Source organism: Oncorhynchus keta, unplaced genomic scaffold (assembly GCF_023373465.1).
Source record: "Oncorhynchus keta strain PuntledgeMale-10-30-2019 unplaced genomic scaffold, Oket_V2 Un_contig_18732_pilon_pilon, whole genome shotgun sequence".
Lineage (NCBI taxonomy): Eukaryota > Metazoa > Chordata > Actinopteri > Salmoniformes > Salmonidae > Oncorhynchus > Oncorhynchus keta.
This window is the reverse complement of record NW_026281076.1, coordinates 134,639-151,906: the sequence shown is the minus strand read 5'-3', so window position 1 is coordinate 151,906 and position 17,268 is coordinate 134,639. Positions and strand designations below refer to the sequence as shown.

Sequence of the window (17,268 nt, the reverse complement as noted above, 5' to 3'; positions counted from 1 at the left end):
AATCTCAAATATATCAGCTCCTGTTTACATAAACAAAGAAATTAACTTGGATTGTATCATTGTTTCCCAGCAGCTACTCTCAGGCTGCCTGACTTGTTTGAGCAGCCTAACTCTGCCAATATGCTTTTCTCCTCATCTATATTTTAGTGTAAAGAGAAAGCAATAAGCTCAATGAATGAATTATAGAGACTTGTTTTTGGTTTGTAGGCTACCATTGTTGAATCAGAGAGGGAGAGTCAATGTGCTTGATACTGTATGTCACTGTGCCCTGAAAAAGTGGGCTGCTTGAAAAGTCTAAATCTTCTGTCCTATTTTAATTTTTTAGCTCTCACTCTCTCTCTCTCTCTGTCTCTCTACATGAAACATCTACTGTAAGTAGCCTAGTATATTTTGGTTCCTTTATATAACAATGCTCTGCTATTCAAGACCTACACATCTCTCCTTCTCTGTTGCTCTCATAGAAACCTAAATATTCCCCAGGCATTAGCCATAATGCCTTATAATAACTAGACAGATCTGGAGGCAATACAGTTGTAGCAGTCCTCAAAATGGTATGCTATTCCCTATATAGGGCACTGTTTGAACAGAGACCTATCAATCCCTATCAATCCCGGTCAAAAGTAGTGCACTATATAGGGAATAGGGTGCCATTTGGGACAAACCCATTTTCAGACACCCGTTTTAGATGTCTTCCAGTCATATGTGGAAGAAATAATGTAAAATGCCCTATAAAAACTAGCCAGTTCTGAAGGCCATACAGTTATCAGACTTGTAGAGCAGTAGACACTCGTTTTAGCCGCCTCCCACAGCTGCGACCTTCCTAAATAAGGGTTGGAGGGGAGAGCTGCTGTTGTTTACTCCATCTCTCTGTCTCTCTCTCTTCCCCCCTCTCTCTAGTCATCATTAAATATCATCTTACTTCCCCCTCCAGCCTGCGTGCCTTACATTTTAAGCTGTTCCCGTGTCATTTACACTGCCACACAACCAGTAATGATGTCAGGAAACTGCAAGGTACGAGCTGACAAATAGTATTTTCTTTTACTCATCCTATAGGGAGATAAATATGAGTGGAAAATGGATGTGATAGATGCATCTATGACATCCATTTGCATCTATCACATCCCCTGGGACCTGGGGACCTATGCAGTCATAAGTAGCATGTTTATGGATCATTTGATCCCACTTCATGAAACAGGAAGGGAAACGTAATCAAGATGTGAGCAGCTGCCTAGTTTCCCCTAGTCTTTCTGTCTCTTTAATCCTAATCACTTTTTGCTCTCATCAAACCCTTATCAAGTCTCGTCATGTTTGACATTACACACTTGAATACATCCTCAGAACAGGAAAAGGGTTTTTGGAGAAGTTCAGACTGTAAACATTAGATGAGTTCTACAGTACATTGCGGAACAAAGCAATAGAATAGAGAACTATGGAGATTGAGCAACAGCAAAACAGTGCTCTAGTGCTCTCTAAAGGCCATTCTGGAACAGGGCATGACGTCTCTTACTTTACATACTGTATGCTTTCTGTACACATTGCTTACATTGCCTGCTGCTGTATGACCTGGAATCAACACTGAACAGTGATGAAATGGAGTGATATTCCGTTTAGTTTCCAGGTTAACTGCTGAATGAAGTTCAGTGATGCCATGCTAGAGAAGGATCTCCTGCTAGAAGGGACCCACAATGACAGTGATGTCGTGCTAGAGAAGGATCTCCTGCTAGAAGGGACCCACAATGACAGTGATGTCGTGCTAGAGAAGGATCTCCTGCTAGAAGGGACCCACAATGACAGTGATGTCGTGCTAGAGAAGGATCTCCTGCTAGAAGGGACCCACAATGACAGTGATGTCGTGCTAGAGAAGGATCTCCTGCTAGAAGGGACCCACAATGACAGTGATGTCGTGCTAGAGAAGGATCTCCTGCTAGAAGGGACCCACAATGACAGTGATGCCGTGCTAGAGAAGATCTCCTGCTAGAAGGGACCCACAATGACAGTGATGTCGTGCTAGAGAAGGATCTCCTGCTAGAAGGGACCCACAATGACAGTGATGTCGTGCTAGAGAAGGATCTCCTGCTAGGAGGGACCCACAATGACAGTGATGTCGTGCTAGAGAAGGATCTCCTGCTAGAAGGGACCCACAATGACAGTGATGTCGTGCTAGAGAAGGATCTCCTGCTAGAAGGGACCCACAATGACAGTGATGTAACAGACTTTTAGGGCACAGCCAGGCAGCAGATAGTTTGTTTACCCTGGAGGATCATATGTTTGACTGCACCATGGAGATGAACCTATTGAAACATTGATGCCTGTGTTCCATTGAGGTATTCCACAAGCATGGTTTAAGCCTCACCACCTGCCGAAGTTTCTTCTCTGTGGCCACTTCACTTTAAGAACAACAAGAGAAAGGAACTATCTCTTTCTGTGTTGGTAAGTGGAAGTGCTTCACAGCTACTTACCCATATTTTATGGTGAAGGTGAAACAAACTGACTGTTCTGAGAATATCCTTCTCTGTAGGTCTCACAGTATGCATGGCTCTAGATCGGAAATGCACCAAAATGTGAATACCGGTACGAATGTAAATATTAAAGCATGTAAATGCAGGTCACAGTGTTATAGCTACAGTTCTGAGGTGAGTCATGTCAACAACATCTCTATCTGACTAGGAGAGCCAGGGTTGGAGGAGCGGGAGCTGTGTGTGTGTGTGTGTGTGTGCTGTCTGAAGCAGACAGAACCCTCCCCCACTCCTTCTCCTCCTCCTCCAGTGTCATTTACAAGCCTGTCCTATTCTGAGCTATGATTACACACTGCCTCTTCACTGATTATGGAGAAACGTGGGTTGGCAGGACATAGAACATAGTCCAGCTGGGTACAATTTAGCAGCACAACATACACACACGTATGCAACCACTCTACCTTGTCATGGTATTTTCACTGCTGTGTTCCCTATGCCTCCCCAGAGGAATCATTAGTGTTTTGTTAGTGGTAAATATTGTAGATTTTGTCACCTGATTGCATTTCCCTGCTGGCTCTCAAAATCCCCCGGTGGACACTATGCATGATAATAAGTTGGTTTATACAGTACATCACAGGTGGCTGGTGGTACCTTAATTATGGAGGACAGGCTCATCGCAATTGCTTGAACGAAATGAATGGGATGGTATCAAACACATCAAACACGTGGTTTCCACGAGTTTAATACCAATCCATTTACTCCATCCAAGACATTTATGAGCCGTCCTCCTCTCACTAGCCTCCTGTGCAGTACATGTCCAGTATGTATGATGTACATATTGTACATATTCCTACTGTATACAGTTACTATTCCACTACAGCAGATGGCGCTAAAAATCCTGTCGCTTCTTCCCGCTTCACCGTTACGTGACCGGATATGCGATTTCCAAAACATTGGTGGGATGTGCAGGCTAATACAATGAAGCTCCGAATAACTCCTAGTGTATGCACTTGTGGTTATTTTCTTACAACTGTTGATATGCAGGTATACCGAAAGCAGTTTTAGTTAGCAAACAAGTTAAATGTATTTTCTTTACCGACTCGTTCTTGCAGAGTAAAACCATTTTGAATAGCTAGCATGCTAGATAGCATTCAAGCTATATTGTCTGACTGACTGACCAACATTATTACTGACAACAACTCACAGTACACGGAGGGAGATGGCTGGTCAACTACTTGAATTTGAGACGGAGATGTTCCTGAGTTTGTTTGGCTCGGACGGGCTGCTGGTGACTGCGGAGGGCATGGGGATAGACCGCATCCTGCTGCAGTTCATACGGGTGTACTCCGAGGAGGGGAGTCTGGTGCTGCTGCTGAACACTACCACGCCCGAGCAGGTGGGTGAATAATAGCGGTGCTAGGGGAACGAATGGTCAGGGGTCCAGTTCAGGAGGGGGCAACGTTACACAACGATTATAGGTGTCTACTTGACATCACCTGCTTGACTTTCAAGGTTGCATCAGGAGGGCTTCAGCTAGGATGGACCCCCCCTTGGTTGCAGATCTTGCTTGAATCGAACTCTAGGTGAAGTTTGAACAACGTTACGTGTCTTTCTATGTAGAAAGTTTGTAACAGTAACCAATAACCCATGTTCCTATTTGTGCTTCTATTTCCTCTGCTAGGAGTTCTTCACAGAGCAACTGCGAGCTGAGGGAGTGAGCCACCTGCCCCGGACAGTGACCAGTGATGTTCAGAGTACAGAGCGCTACAAAGTTTATACACAGGGAGGGGTCCTGTTTGTCACCAGCCGTATCCTAGTGGTGGACTTCCTCACTGACAGGATACCTGCACACCTCATCTCTGGTCAGTATATAGTGTAGGCAAAACTAGAGTTTTTACCTACCAGTTATGTTATATTAGTATGGATAATGGTACCAAATGGTCCTGGATACAAATCAGACTGGGATGTGTGAAAACAATGCCCTAAGATGTAGTTGCTCAAAAGGACACTCATATTGCTCTCTCTGTCTAAGCACTATCCTTTCTCTGTTTGTGCTGCTTCACTTTATTTATTTACATCGACCCACAACTTTCTCTGTTTTCCCCAGGTATACTGGTGTACCGGGCTCATAAAATAATTGAGTCTTGCCAGGAAGCCTTCATCTTGAGACTGTTCAGACAGAAGAATAAGACAGGCTTCATAAAGGCCTTCACAGACAAGGCCACATCCTTCTCCTCAGGCTTCTGTCAGGTGGAGAGAGTCATGAGGAACCTCTTTGTCAAGAAACTTTTCCTCTGGCCCAGGTGGGTGGGGGAGACTGTTTTATTTACTTTTTTACTCCTTTGTGTGGTACCTTCTTGGATTATTGATGATGATGGATAGTTCTCTCTTTCTGCTGCCACCTCTCTCTCTTTTTCTCTCTCTGTCTCCCCGCCTCTCTCAGGTTCCAGGCGTCAGTGAACTCGGTTTTGGACAGACACAAGCCAGAGGTGGTGGAGCTGCATGTGTCTCTGACCCCAGCCATGAGGGCCATCCAGAGCTCTGTGCTGGACATCATGAACGCCTGTCTGAAGGAGCTGAAGCGCTACAACCCCACGCTGGAGGCAGAGGACCTCTCCCTGGAGAATACCCTTGGGAATGCCTTCGAAAAGGTCAGACTTGTTAGTTACATAGGAATTAAGCATCAATACCCACTGGAGTAAACTAACTACAACTTCTTGCAGTTCAGCAATAACCATTGTATGCATAACACAACTCAATGTGAATGTACATTTATTGTTCTTCATATTATGATATATGATATAAAAATATGACTGCACACTGCTCGTCTCCAGACTAGAGTTCAACCGATTATGATTTATTAACCCTGATACCGATTATTGGAGGACCAAAAAAAGCCGATACCGACTAAATGGCCGTTTTTTATATATATATTTGTAATAATGACAATTACAACAATACTGAATGATCACTTTTATTTTAACTTAATATAATACATCAATAAATTAAATTTAGTCTCAAATAAATAATGAAACATGTTCAATTTGGTTTAAATAATGCAAAAACAAAGTGTTGGAGAAGAAGGAAAAGTGCAATATGTACCATGTAAGAAAGCTCACGTTTAAGTTCCTTGCTCAGAACATGAGAACATATGAAAGCTGGTGGTTCTTTTTAACACGAGTCTTCAATATTCCCAGGTAAGAAATTTTAAGTTGTAGTTATTATAGGACTATTTCTCTCTATACCATTTGTATTTCATATACCTTTGACTATTGGATGTTCTTATAGACACTATAGTATTGCCAGCCTAATCTCGGGAGTTGATAGGCTTGAAGTCATAAACAGCGCAATGCTTGAAGCACAGCGAAGAGCTGCTGGCAAATGCAGGAAAGTGCTGTTTGAATGAGTGCTTACGAGCCTGCTGCTAACGACCACCGCTCAGTCAGACTGCTCTATCAAATATAAAATCATAGACTTAATTATAATGTAATAACACACAGAAATACGAGCCTTAGGTCATTAATATGGTCAAATCCGGAAACTATCATTTCAAAAACAAAACGTTTATTCTTTCAGTGAAATACGAAACCGTTCCGTATTTTATCTAACGGGTGGCACCCCTAAGTCTAAATATTTCTGTTACATTGCACAACCTTCAACGTTATGTCATATTTATGTACAATTCTGGCTCTTCCTGCACAGAACGCAAGAGAAGTGACACAATTTCCCTAGTTAAAAGAAATCCATGTTAGCAGGCAATATTAACTACATTTTCAGGTTTAAAAATGTATTCTTGTGTATTGATTTTAAGAAAGGCATTGATGCTTATGGTTAGGTACACAGTGCTTTCTTCGCGAATGAGCTTGTTAAATCATCACCCATTTGGCAAAGTAGGCTGTGATTCGATGATAAATTAACGGGCACCGCATCGATTATATGCAACGCAGGACAAGCTAGATAAACTAGTAATATCATCAACCATGTGTAGTTAACTAATGATTGATTGTCTTTTATATGATACGTTTAATGCTAGCTAGCACCTTACCTTGGCTCCTTGCTGCACTCGCATAACAGGTAGTCAGCCTGCCACGCAGTCTCCTCATGGAGTGCAATGTAATCGGCCATAATCGGTGCCCAAAAATGCAGATGACCGATTATGAAAACTTGAAATCGGCCGAATGAATCGGCCATTCTGACTAATCGGTCGACCTCTACTCCAGACGTTACTTAAATCAAGGCATCCACTGTACTCTATTGACCACCTCTCATATTCCTGTTGGTTGTGCCTGTTTGACCCCCAGACCATCCGTCACTACCTGGACCCTCTGTGGCACCAGCTGGGAGCCAAGACCAAGTCTTTGGTCCAGGACCTGAAGATCTTACGTACCCTGCTGCTCTACCTCACCCAGTACGACTGTGTCACCTTCCTCAACCTCCTCGAGTCACTCCGCTCCAGCCAGAAAAACTTTGGAAGAAACTCTGGTAAGAAGTTGTAAGAACTGTCCTTGGAGAGTAAGAGAATATGAATAGCTAACTGCATTAGTTTCATTGGAGAGCTATCATATGAAGGTCTCTGTGTTTCCCCTTCCATTATGTTCGGCAGCCCTAGATGCTGATTCAAGCAAAAATGTCACTTGACTGTGGTTCATTTCAACAGGGTGGTTGTTTCTGGACTCCAGCACCTCCATGTTCATTAACGCCAGGAGTCGGGTGTACTGCATTCCTGAGTCCAAGAAGAAACTCAAGGTGGGAGCTGACTTAGAAAAACAACAAAGCACTTCAGGTAACTAACTGCTCTCAAAATATACATTCAAGCACAATCTCTATGGCTATATTATATGTAATTCTACTTCTTTCAGAGGAAGAGCTTGAACATTTCGCTACATCAACGATAACATCTGCAAAAAATGTGTATGCGAACAATACAATTTTATTTGATGCTTTCTGGAGCTGAAGAAAATTATGTTTGTGTGTCTGCCCCAGAGTTGAAGAGGGTGCTGGTGCTGGAGCAGAACCCAAAGTGGGAGGCTCTGACAGAGGTGCTGCAGGAGATAGAGAAGGAGAACAAGAGCTCTGAACTCAAACCAGGTCAGCCACTAGCAGATTACAATATAGATAAAGTATTGTATATGGACACAGAAAGCGTAACATATTCCTACCAAAGCTATGACATGCGTTGGTAAACTGTTCAGTCCTAGGTGGTGAGTCTCACTATTCTTTGTCTGATTCCCCAGGCCACATCTTGATCTGTGCCAGCGATGACAGAACCTGTGCTCAACTTCATGAGTACATCAGTCGTGGCTCAGACTCCCTACTCAATAGACTCTACGCTCGCACCATTGGCAAAAGAGATGCCTTGTTCGACCCAGACGCACACAAACAACAGGGCCAGAGTTGGGCCAGGAAACAACAGCCTGAGAAAGAGACCAAAGGAAAAAAAGCCAAAGGGAAGGCGGCAACCAAGCCAAACTCAAAGAGTAAAAAGAGGCTGTCTCTGACCCTGACTCAAATGGTTGGCAACAGAGAGGGGGATGAGGGAGAAGTGATGGGCAGCAGTGGGGATGAGGGAGGCCTGTTGGAAAAGGAGGAGGAGGAGGAGCTAAAGTTAGACTTGTCGTCTGACGCCTACTACGGTGTTCTGAAAGAGCCATTGACTGTTATCCACCCTCTGAGAGGTTGCACTGACCCCTACAGTCTGACGCGGGTACTGCACGAGGTGGAGCCCAGTTTTGTGGTGCTTTATGACGCCGAGCTCAGCTTTGTTCGTCAGCTGGAGATTTACAAAGCCTCCAGACCGGGGAAGCCACTGAGGTAATCAAACAAAACCTTTATCCCCTTATTCATTTTACACAGATCTTCTGAATTACATGTTGTTTTTTTCCCAGATGAAGTCACTCATGAAGCATTTCCTCCTCCTCTCAGGGTGTACTTCCTGATCTATGGTGGCTCCACTGAGGAGCAGAGGTACTTGACTGGTCTGGCTAAAGAGAAACAAGCCTTTGAACACCTCATCAGGTCAGACATCTGCTGTATTATATTATGATCATCCTTCAGTATCCATACCATGTGTTAGTTTGTGAGCTGTGCTGATTGACTGGGTGTCTGTGTGTGTGTGATTGCAGGGAGAAGGCCACTATGGTAGTTCCTGAGGAGAGAGAGGGAAGAGAAGACACCAACCTGGATCTGAGCAGGAGTCAGGAGCCTGCTTACTCTACTACCAACACACGCAAAGCGGGTAAGTGATGTGATTAAATTGCATCTGATTTATTACACTGTGGGCGGCTTATGTCTTACAATCCACATCATCTATCTGAGTCTGATTTGTTGATGTAATTTCATGTCATGTCTCTCCAATCAGGGGGCCAGGAGCAGCCCAAGGAGCTGTCCCGTGTGATTGTGGACATGCGTGAGTTCCGCAGTGAGCTCCCTTCCCTCCTCCACCGACGCGGCCTGGACATCGAGCCTGTCACCCTGGAGGTGGGCGATTACATCCTCACTGCCGACACCTGCGTAGAGCGCAAGAGCGTCAGTGACCTGATTGGCTCGCTTCAGAGCGGACGCCTCTACACCCAGTGCCTGTCCATGACGCGGTACTACCGGAAGCCCGTCCTGCTGATCGAGTTCGACTCGGCCAAGCCCTTTTCCCTGGTGGCCCGCACCGACTTCCGCCAGGAGATCTCAGCTAACGACGTCACCTCCAAGCTGACCCTCCTCACCCTGCACTTCCCCCGCCTCAGGATCCTTTGGTGCCCCTCCCCACACGCCACCGCAGAACTTTTCCAGGAGCTGAAGAAAGGTCGACCCGAGCCGGATGCCGCCGCGGCCCAGGCCATCACTGCCGAATCGGACACGGTGGCAGAGTCAGCTGACCTCTTCAACCCTGGGCCATACGACTTCCTGCTTCGGATGCCAGGGGTTAATGCGAAGAACTACAGGGCTCTGGTTAAACACGCAGATAGCCTGGCACACCTAGCCAAACTAAGCCAGGAAAGGCTAGCACAGATTCTGGGGCATGCTGGCAATGGGAAGTCGCTCTATGAGTTCCTGCATAATACTGTGGACATCCCTGCCCCTGCACAGAAAAGTAAATAGTCATACACTTTAAAGGAACAGATGCTGATATGTGATATCAGCTATGCTCAGGTTTGACTTTTAGAAAGACTATGGAAGGAACTGTGCCTTGTGTATGGACTGAACTCAATTGTGTTGTCATTGTACGTGTTTGAATTTTGTTATCCAACTTTGACTTTGTAAATCTTTGAATATGTAAATTGATGTTTTGCTTACATGAGCTGAATTATATTTAGGATCTGCTGTTGGATTTGATACTTGCAGTACTGTAGTGGAACACTGAGGATACAGAGGAGTCAGTAAGCAGAAAGTGTTTTAAATCGAGTGTGAAACATCCGGTCTGTGGGTGGTTTCATAAAAACAATCAAATAAATGTGTGGGAGGAACGAAGTCAATATACTTTAAAATTACTAAAACCAAATAGAAACTAAACCATCAAAAATTCCAGTTTTGACAGCAAGGAAATATAACACATTTTCAGTGCGGCCCTCCAAACCTAATTGATGATCAAATGTGGCCCCCGGGGCGAAATTTGTTTGACACCCCTGTTTTAAAACAAATTAAAGTTTATTTGTTGCATTTACAGCATACAACATATATTAATACTGCCCAGGGAAATGCTTAGTTACAAGCTCTTACTCAACAATGCAGTGTTTAAATACTAGGTTTTATTATGATGAATGAATTGTCTGATAATGTTGGTAATGAAACATACTGTTTGTCAGAACTAGACTAGTGCTCTATTAAAATATTCAGGTATTGAACATTGGCTCTACATACGGACTCATCGTTTGGTCTTATCTCTTGCAAAATGAACTTGCCAGAAAGTGCTTCATGATTTGTAATTCTTTGTTCGCTCAGAGTTATATGATATAATGCTGCCAACGATAAACATGTATTTATACACTTATGGGGTGTAGAATGATTTGCTATCTAAGTTGAAGACTCGAGCGCCCCCTGTGTCTTGAATGCAGGCGAGGCAACGCAAAGCTTCCGTTTGACTACTGATTTACGTCACTAAATTTATCCGAACATATCAGCAGGAGCCATTTTATTCCGCGAATGAAACTTCCGATTTCCTAAAAAAACACAAGACATTCTCCTCGACATCAATTGCAGTGTGTCGTTGAATCGAAATGGTAAACCTTTTCATACGGCAATGCGAAGGAATTGGGTAAGATATTTGAACTGGGTAGGGCTGTCTTGTTTTTAACGTGCGAGCAGAACTAGCAGCATGGCTAGTAGCAGAGTAGCGTTAGTGAGTGCAGAGGTTGTTGATGCAGTCATGCCATGTAGAATACAGCGAGCTAGTTGGCTATCAGTGCGAGTGGTTAAAGCCACAGTAGACAATGTGTAAACTGATTTAAATTACAAAATGACAATATTGTTCCGTGTCTTTTCTTTCACCCCCCCCCCCCCTGTTTTATTCGGTTTACATGCTATCTTGCCTGTCAGATAACCGCACTGACACGCTGTCTCTGTGATGTTGGAAGCAATCCAACGTTAACTTCTCACAAATTAAAACCAACGTCTCGCAGTTAACTGTAGTGCCTTCTCTTTAATCAGTCAGCCTACCAGTAACCGCTAGTGAACTGAATGCAATGTTTTTCTTGTGTATGCGGTGATATCTCTAGACCTCCCAGTAATGCCACCTGTTACCATGTAACGTTAGCAGCTAGCAAGTCAACTCTGATATCCTACGCCATTTGCTTCATTATCACCAAGGATATCTGTTAAAGGGCAGCCACATATTTTGTCAACTGTTAGCACTGTGAATGCTTGACTCTGCACACATAGACACAGGTAACTCGGTGAGGTCAACGTGGGTCTCAGTCATAAATGGGAGAGGGGGGATGAGCCCTTGGGATAACTAGCACCAAAGAGAGAGACTGGCAGATCAAAGAAGCTAAAGATGAAAGTGAGGCTGAGAGTGAAGTGGTTGCTGCCTGCAACACATCACTGGATGATGACACAACACGAACGCCTCACCTGACAACAGTCTTGCTTGAAATGGGATAAGGTAGATTTGAGATTTTGCATAGCACTTTGTCAGAGCCACATATGGCGCTGCCTTATGAAGTTAACAGATGGTGAGGAAAATAATAGTGAATTGTTCTGGCATACTGTGTTGTGATTATAATCTGTCTTGCCAAACTTTTTACTTCTAACCGATGTTGCCAAGTTTTTAAAGCTCCTCTCCTCATCCTAACAATGTCTTGATTGTTGGTTCATTGGTTGCCAGAGTTAGGTTCTGTTTTTCCTGCACATAAAAAATCTTATCCGGTTCTAACCTTCACACCAGAGTAACCTGAACCATCCACCCAATTTAAACCTCTTACGATGTCTCAATGAACTTTAACCTTTGGTCTATATATTAATGGATGCATTCTCCTCTTGGATTTCTGCCTATTTTCTCTGTTTGTTGTGATATGGCCTCATGGGTCACAGATTAGGCTAGGTTTGTTGTGCCTGTCTTTCTCTAGAAGTCAGTAGAAGAGTCACAGTCAGCTGTCACGTTCCACGCAATAACTCATTTCCCTCAAGGAGTAGGTGGGATGTGAGTGTGCTTTGGTTTTGTATTTACATTCGACATTCTACTTATTTAGCAGATCTTATCCAGAGCGACTTACGGCAGTGAGTTGTACTAGTCCCCTGTGTGAGTCTAGTTCCCACAACCCTGGAGTTGCAAGTGCCATGCTCAACCAACTGAGCTACACGGGACCTTTTATCTTGTCTGTATTAATAAAAAAAATGTGGGGGGAGCGGGGTGGGTGAAAGCAGTTGTCTAGCAGGAAATGGTTTGTCTGGCCAGCTGGCTGAGGTGATATAGCAAACTCCCACTGTAGTGAACTCTATGCAGTAAAATACTACTTGAGTAAAAGTCTAAATGTATTTGGATTTAAATATACTTTAAATATAAGTATAAATATTAAGCAAATCAGATGCCTCCATTCTTTTTATTTATTCTATTTATGGATAGCCAGGGGCACACTCCAACATTAATTTACAAACAAAGCATTGGTGTTTAGTGAGATCAGAGGCAGTAGGGATGACCAGGGATGTTTTCTTGATAAATGTGTGAATTGGACCATTTTCCTTGCCTGCCAAACGTTCAAAATGTAATGAGTACTTTTGGGTGTCAGAGAAAATGTATGGTTTAAAAAGTACATTATTTCCTTTAGGAATGTATCGAAGTAAAAATTGTCAAAAAGACACTAAAGATGCCCCAGAACTGTTTTTACTTAAGTACTTTACACCACTGACTCCGACATGAACCATAACATCAGCATTGGCCTTATCTCAAGAAAAAGCAGTCATTTTTGTTGGGCTAGACTTGTGGGCTATTTCGGTCTCTGAGAAACCAATTTCAAATCGCTAGGATTGGGTTTGAGGGTCAATAATGTCCACAGCACAAGATACTGTTACTGGGCTGTGACTTGCTGCAAAGGGACTGGTTTTATATCTGACACACACACACACACATCAGGAGATTGTGTGTTAAGTCTGCCGAGAGACTAGACCACCCTGACTGAACAGAGAGGAGAATACTGGGTGGGTATTTTCCTAAAGACTGTGTTAGGAGTTCCTCCCTGTAGTGAATATGAAGAAGCATGTTACCACTGCAGTAGCATAACCCCTTTACAGACTGGAGAGGGGCTTGTGTTGTGTATAGATACTTAGCTGACCTATGACCTCTTCTTTGTAATGATGAGGAAGGGGCGGACCCTGTGGGAGAATGTGTTTAGTTCATCTGTGCTCTTGATATACAGGCCAAGCTGTCTTATTGTTTATTTGATGTTCTGGAACTAGGTTATCCCGGGCTGTAGACTGCTATTATGCAATATTACAATATATTAATCGCAAAGTTATGTTTACTGTTAGGTGTACGTCTCCATCCTGCGTCTGTATGCCCATAGTTGGTGATTATGGACCTTGTATCGTTCCTTTAAGACTGCTGGGTGAATACATACTGAATCAGTAGGATACTATTAGGCAGGAGCAGAAGGTAATCGATCTGTTATACCCTTGTGCATTATCATGCACAGCACACTTAGACCCTTGTAGACTTTGCACCCAACAACCTTCAGTTTTATGAAAACGCAAAACAACCAGTATTTTAAAGCTGAATTGTAAACACCAGCACATTTACAAACACCTATAATCTCCAAAGCCATCTACCATTAGGCCTGGCTGGGCACGACCTTGTCCCTTCTGTGGGTTTCCCTTTGATGAACACATGGTACTCGTTGCTAATGCCTATAGCAGGACAGAGCAGTTGGGTAGGAGCACGGTTGATATTTACCACACATTGTCTAGTCATGCATGATGTTTGCTTTCCCTCTGAGGGGACCAGGTACTTCCCTCTGTTTGAATGTAAACAAACCTGTTGACCTTGATCTTCAGTGGTCAGTCACCAACTGTGTTCCTGGAGAGCAACACGTTTTGTGCATGCTCACTATTTTGTTCCAGCCCAACAATAAAAACTCCTGATTCAACGATCATCAATACCTTGATGATTTGAATCAGGTGTTTTAACATGACGCCCGAGCGCGCCACTATCCAGGGTGCATTGATTGTGGCCATTGGCAGCCCAGGACCTGAGGAGAGTGCACTAGATCCTCTGTAGTGGAGGTGTTTTGTATCTTGTTTGAACTGGTTGGTGCTACTGTCACAGTTTGCCTTTCAGTAAAGAGCCCCTCATGTAAGTGAGAGCTTGTCCCGCTAGTGTTTCTCCTTTCTGTGTCTTTCAATTTAAGGGGCTTTGTTGTCATGGGAATGATTGCAAAAGCAAGTGAAATGGATAATAAACAACAAACATTAATAGTAAACATTACACTCAAACTCTGGCTCTCTGACTCTCAATTCAATTTCAATGTAAGTCCTTTATTGGCATGGGAAACATATGTTGTTATTGCCAAAGCAAGTGGAGATAAAACAATAATGATCAGTAAACATTATGCTCTCAAAGCTCTTTCTCCCCCCTCCAGAACACCCTTCATCCCATCGCCACAAAGACCGCAGCATGCTGTTGCTATAGCAACCGTCGCTTGCCGCTGCAGTCCCGGTGTTTCTTTGCAATACCTGTTTTTTGTCTCAGGTAGCCTGTATGCTTTGGTACTTTGGCAACTAGTAAGTATGTTTTTTAAATCCTCTGCTTTGGGCTGGCTATGTCAATGTCTAGTTTATACATGCAGAATTACTGTTACCTCAATTAGTCATGAAATCCCTAGTTTGAAAGTGTCTATTTTCAGGAAGTTGTGCTGTGCCATTTAGAAAACAACATTTCCCCCCCACATGGGCCAGCACCCTAGCAATTCAAGTTCCAGCCAATCAGATTCAGCCCCTCGCCATTTGAGTGACCGCTAGCAAGGATCACATACAGCAGAGCAAGAGCGCAATGACGTGGTGCACATGGCTGTACCAGACAATCCCTTTGTCCTTTTTACTAGTGAACTATAATATCTCTTAACGGTCCCCTCCAGCATGAGTTTACCTATGCGCGTGATGTCAGAATTTACTCACTGTTCCTAAATGTGATTTTTACGCAACAGGACAACTGCCGTCAAACCAAGACATGCTGCCTGCTAATTATCAATAGGGTGTGTTTCAACTTGTCAATATTACATGATTTTCTAACAACAGTTTGAAATGAGGTATGTTCCCCCTCATTAATTCACAGAAGTGGTTCCAAAACTTGTTATAATCCTGTACCCCTTCAAACATTCAACCTCCAGCTGCGTACCCCCTCTAGCACCAGGGTCACCACACTCACAAATGTTGTTTTTTTGCCATAATTATAAGCCTGCCACACACACTATATGATACATTTATTAAACATAAGAATGAGTAAGTTTTGTCACAACCCGGCTCGTGGGAAGTGACAGAGTTCTTATAGGACCAGGGCACAAATAATAATAGAATAAAAATCTGGCTCTTTATTTAACCATCTTACATATTAAACCTTATTTGTTCATCGAAGTTGTGAATAACGCACCACAGGTTAATTTGAAGGTGGGCTTGAAAGGATGCACGTAACTCTGCAAAGTTTGGTTGTATTGGAGAGTCTGTCTTAAATAATTGTCCACACACAGTCTGTGCCTGTATTTAGTTGTCATGATAGCGAGGGTTGAGAATCGTGGTTGCAAAGGGCATCAGTGTCTTAGCGCGATTTGCCAAGGAAGGACAAACTCTGCGCAGTCCAAAACAGAAATCTGGCAGTGGCTTCTGATTTTAAATTCAATTTTCACAGAACTGCTTGTTCAGATATTGGTAAGTGGACTGGAGGCAGGGCATGAAAGAGATAACGAATCCAGTTTGTGTCATCCATCTCGGGAAAGTGCCTGCGTAATTGTGTACCCAACTGCCTCCGATGCTTCGCAATCTCACATTTGACATTGTTTGTAAACTTGAGTTCATTTGCACACAAAAAATCATAATGATTGGAGTACCTGTGTGTTGTCCTTGTTAATGCAGACAGAGAAGAGCTCCAACTTGATCAATTTTGTCCCGCACATTGAATATAGTTGTGGAGAGTCCCTGTAATCCTAGCTTCAGATGATTTAGGCGAGAAAAAACATCACCCAGATAGGCCAGTCGTGTGAGAAACTTGTCTTACCGCTTGCATGATGACAAGTGAAACTTATGGTCAGTAAAGACCTTTTAAGCTCGTCTCTCAAGTAAAAAAACAAAATGTGTCAATACTTTGTCCCTTGATAACCAGTGAACTTCTGTATGTTGTAAAAGCGTTACATGGTCGCTGCCCATATCATTGCATAGTGCAGAAAATACACGAGTTCAGGTGCCTTGCTTAATAATAATAATAATAATAATAATAACAAAGTTAACCATTTTCAATGTAGTGTCCAAAACGTCGTTCAAGCTGTCAGGCATTCCTTTGGCAGCAAGAGCCTCTCGGTGGATGCTGCAGTGTAAACAAGTGGGAGCAACTGCTTGCACGTGCGTTACCACTCCTATGTCTCCCTGTCATGGCTTTTGCGCCATCAGTACAGATACCATCACATGTTGACCACCAAAGTCCATTTGACATCACAAAATGTCCAGTACATTAAACATATCCTCATCTGGTTTGCAGAAGAGGATATCTTCCTTAATTTATCCCCCCCCCCATAAATGTAACAGACATATACCAGGACCTGTGCCAGGCCTGCCACATCTGACTCATCCAGCTGTAATGCATAGATTTCACTGCCTTGTATGCGATGCAGGAATTGTTTCAAAACATCTAATGCCATGTCACTGATGCATTGTGAAAGTGTTTGATGAAGTCATGGCCTGCATACTGTGTTGTGTGATGTGCATCTTAGTGGCCTTTTATTTTCCCCAGCACAAGGTGCACCTGTGTAAGGATCATGCTGTTTAACCAGCTTCTTGATATGCCACACCTGTCAGGTGGATGGATTATCTTGGCATAGGAGAAATGCTCAGTAACACAACATTTAAGAGAAATAAGCTTTTTGTGCATATGGAACATTTCTGTGATCTTTAACTTCAGCTCATGAAACATGGGACAAACTACATGTTGTCTATTTTTGTTCTCCTTTTTTGAAGGTTGTACTGACTATGATGAGCCAATGCTAAGCCATTTGCTGTCTGTGTGGAGCCATGTTTGTTAACATCATTCAATGCATTCTGTGTGTCACGTAAATGTCTATCAGACACACAATGTTTATAGCAAAATGAGGAGACGGGATGGTTCACTCGCCTTTCAAGTAAACTTTCG

At 43.3% G+C, this 17,268-nt stretch overlaps 1 protein-coding gene across 2 annotated transcripts; it reads left to right on the top strand.

Moving 5' to 3' along the window:
• Positions 1-3,370: 3,370 nt before the first annotated feature.
• Positions 3,371-10,437, top strand: ercc4 (excision repair cross-complementation group 4). Of its 2 annotated transcripts, XM_035801369.2 has the most exons (12): positions 3,371-3,500; positions 3,663-3,852; positions 4,138-4,318; positions 4,564-4,759; positions 4,900-5,107; positions 6,758-6,938; positions 7,114-7,239; positions 7,440-7,544; positions 7,691-8,267; positions 8,379-8,471; positions 8,579-8,691; positions 8,815-10,437. In XM_035801369.2, exons 2-12 carry the CDS (start codon positions 3,676-3,678, stop codon positions 9,546-9,548), a joined length of 2,691 nt encoding a protein of 896 aa, XP_035657262.1. In that variant the 5' UTR covers positions 3,371-3,500; positions 3,663-3,675; the 3' UTR covers positions 9,549-10,437. The 2 variants fall into 2 exon arrangements, with proteins under 2 accessions (XP_035657262.1, XP_052360075.1); XM_052504115.1 differs by having other exon boundaries at positions 3,383-3,852.
• Positions 10,438-17,268: the final 6,831 nt, after the last annotated feature.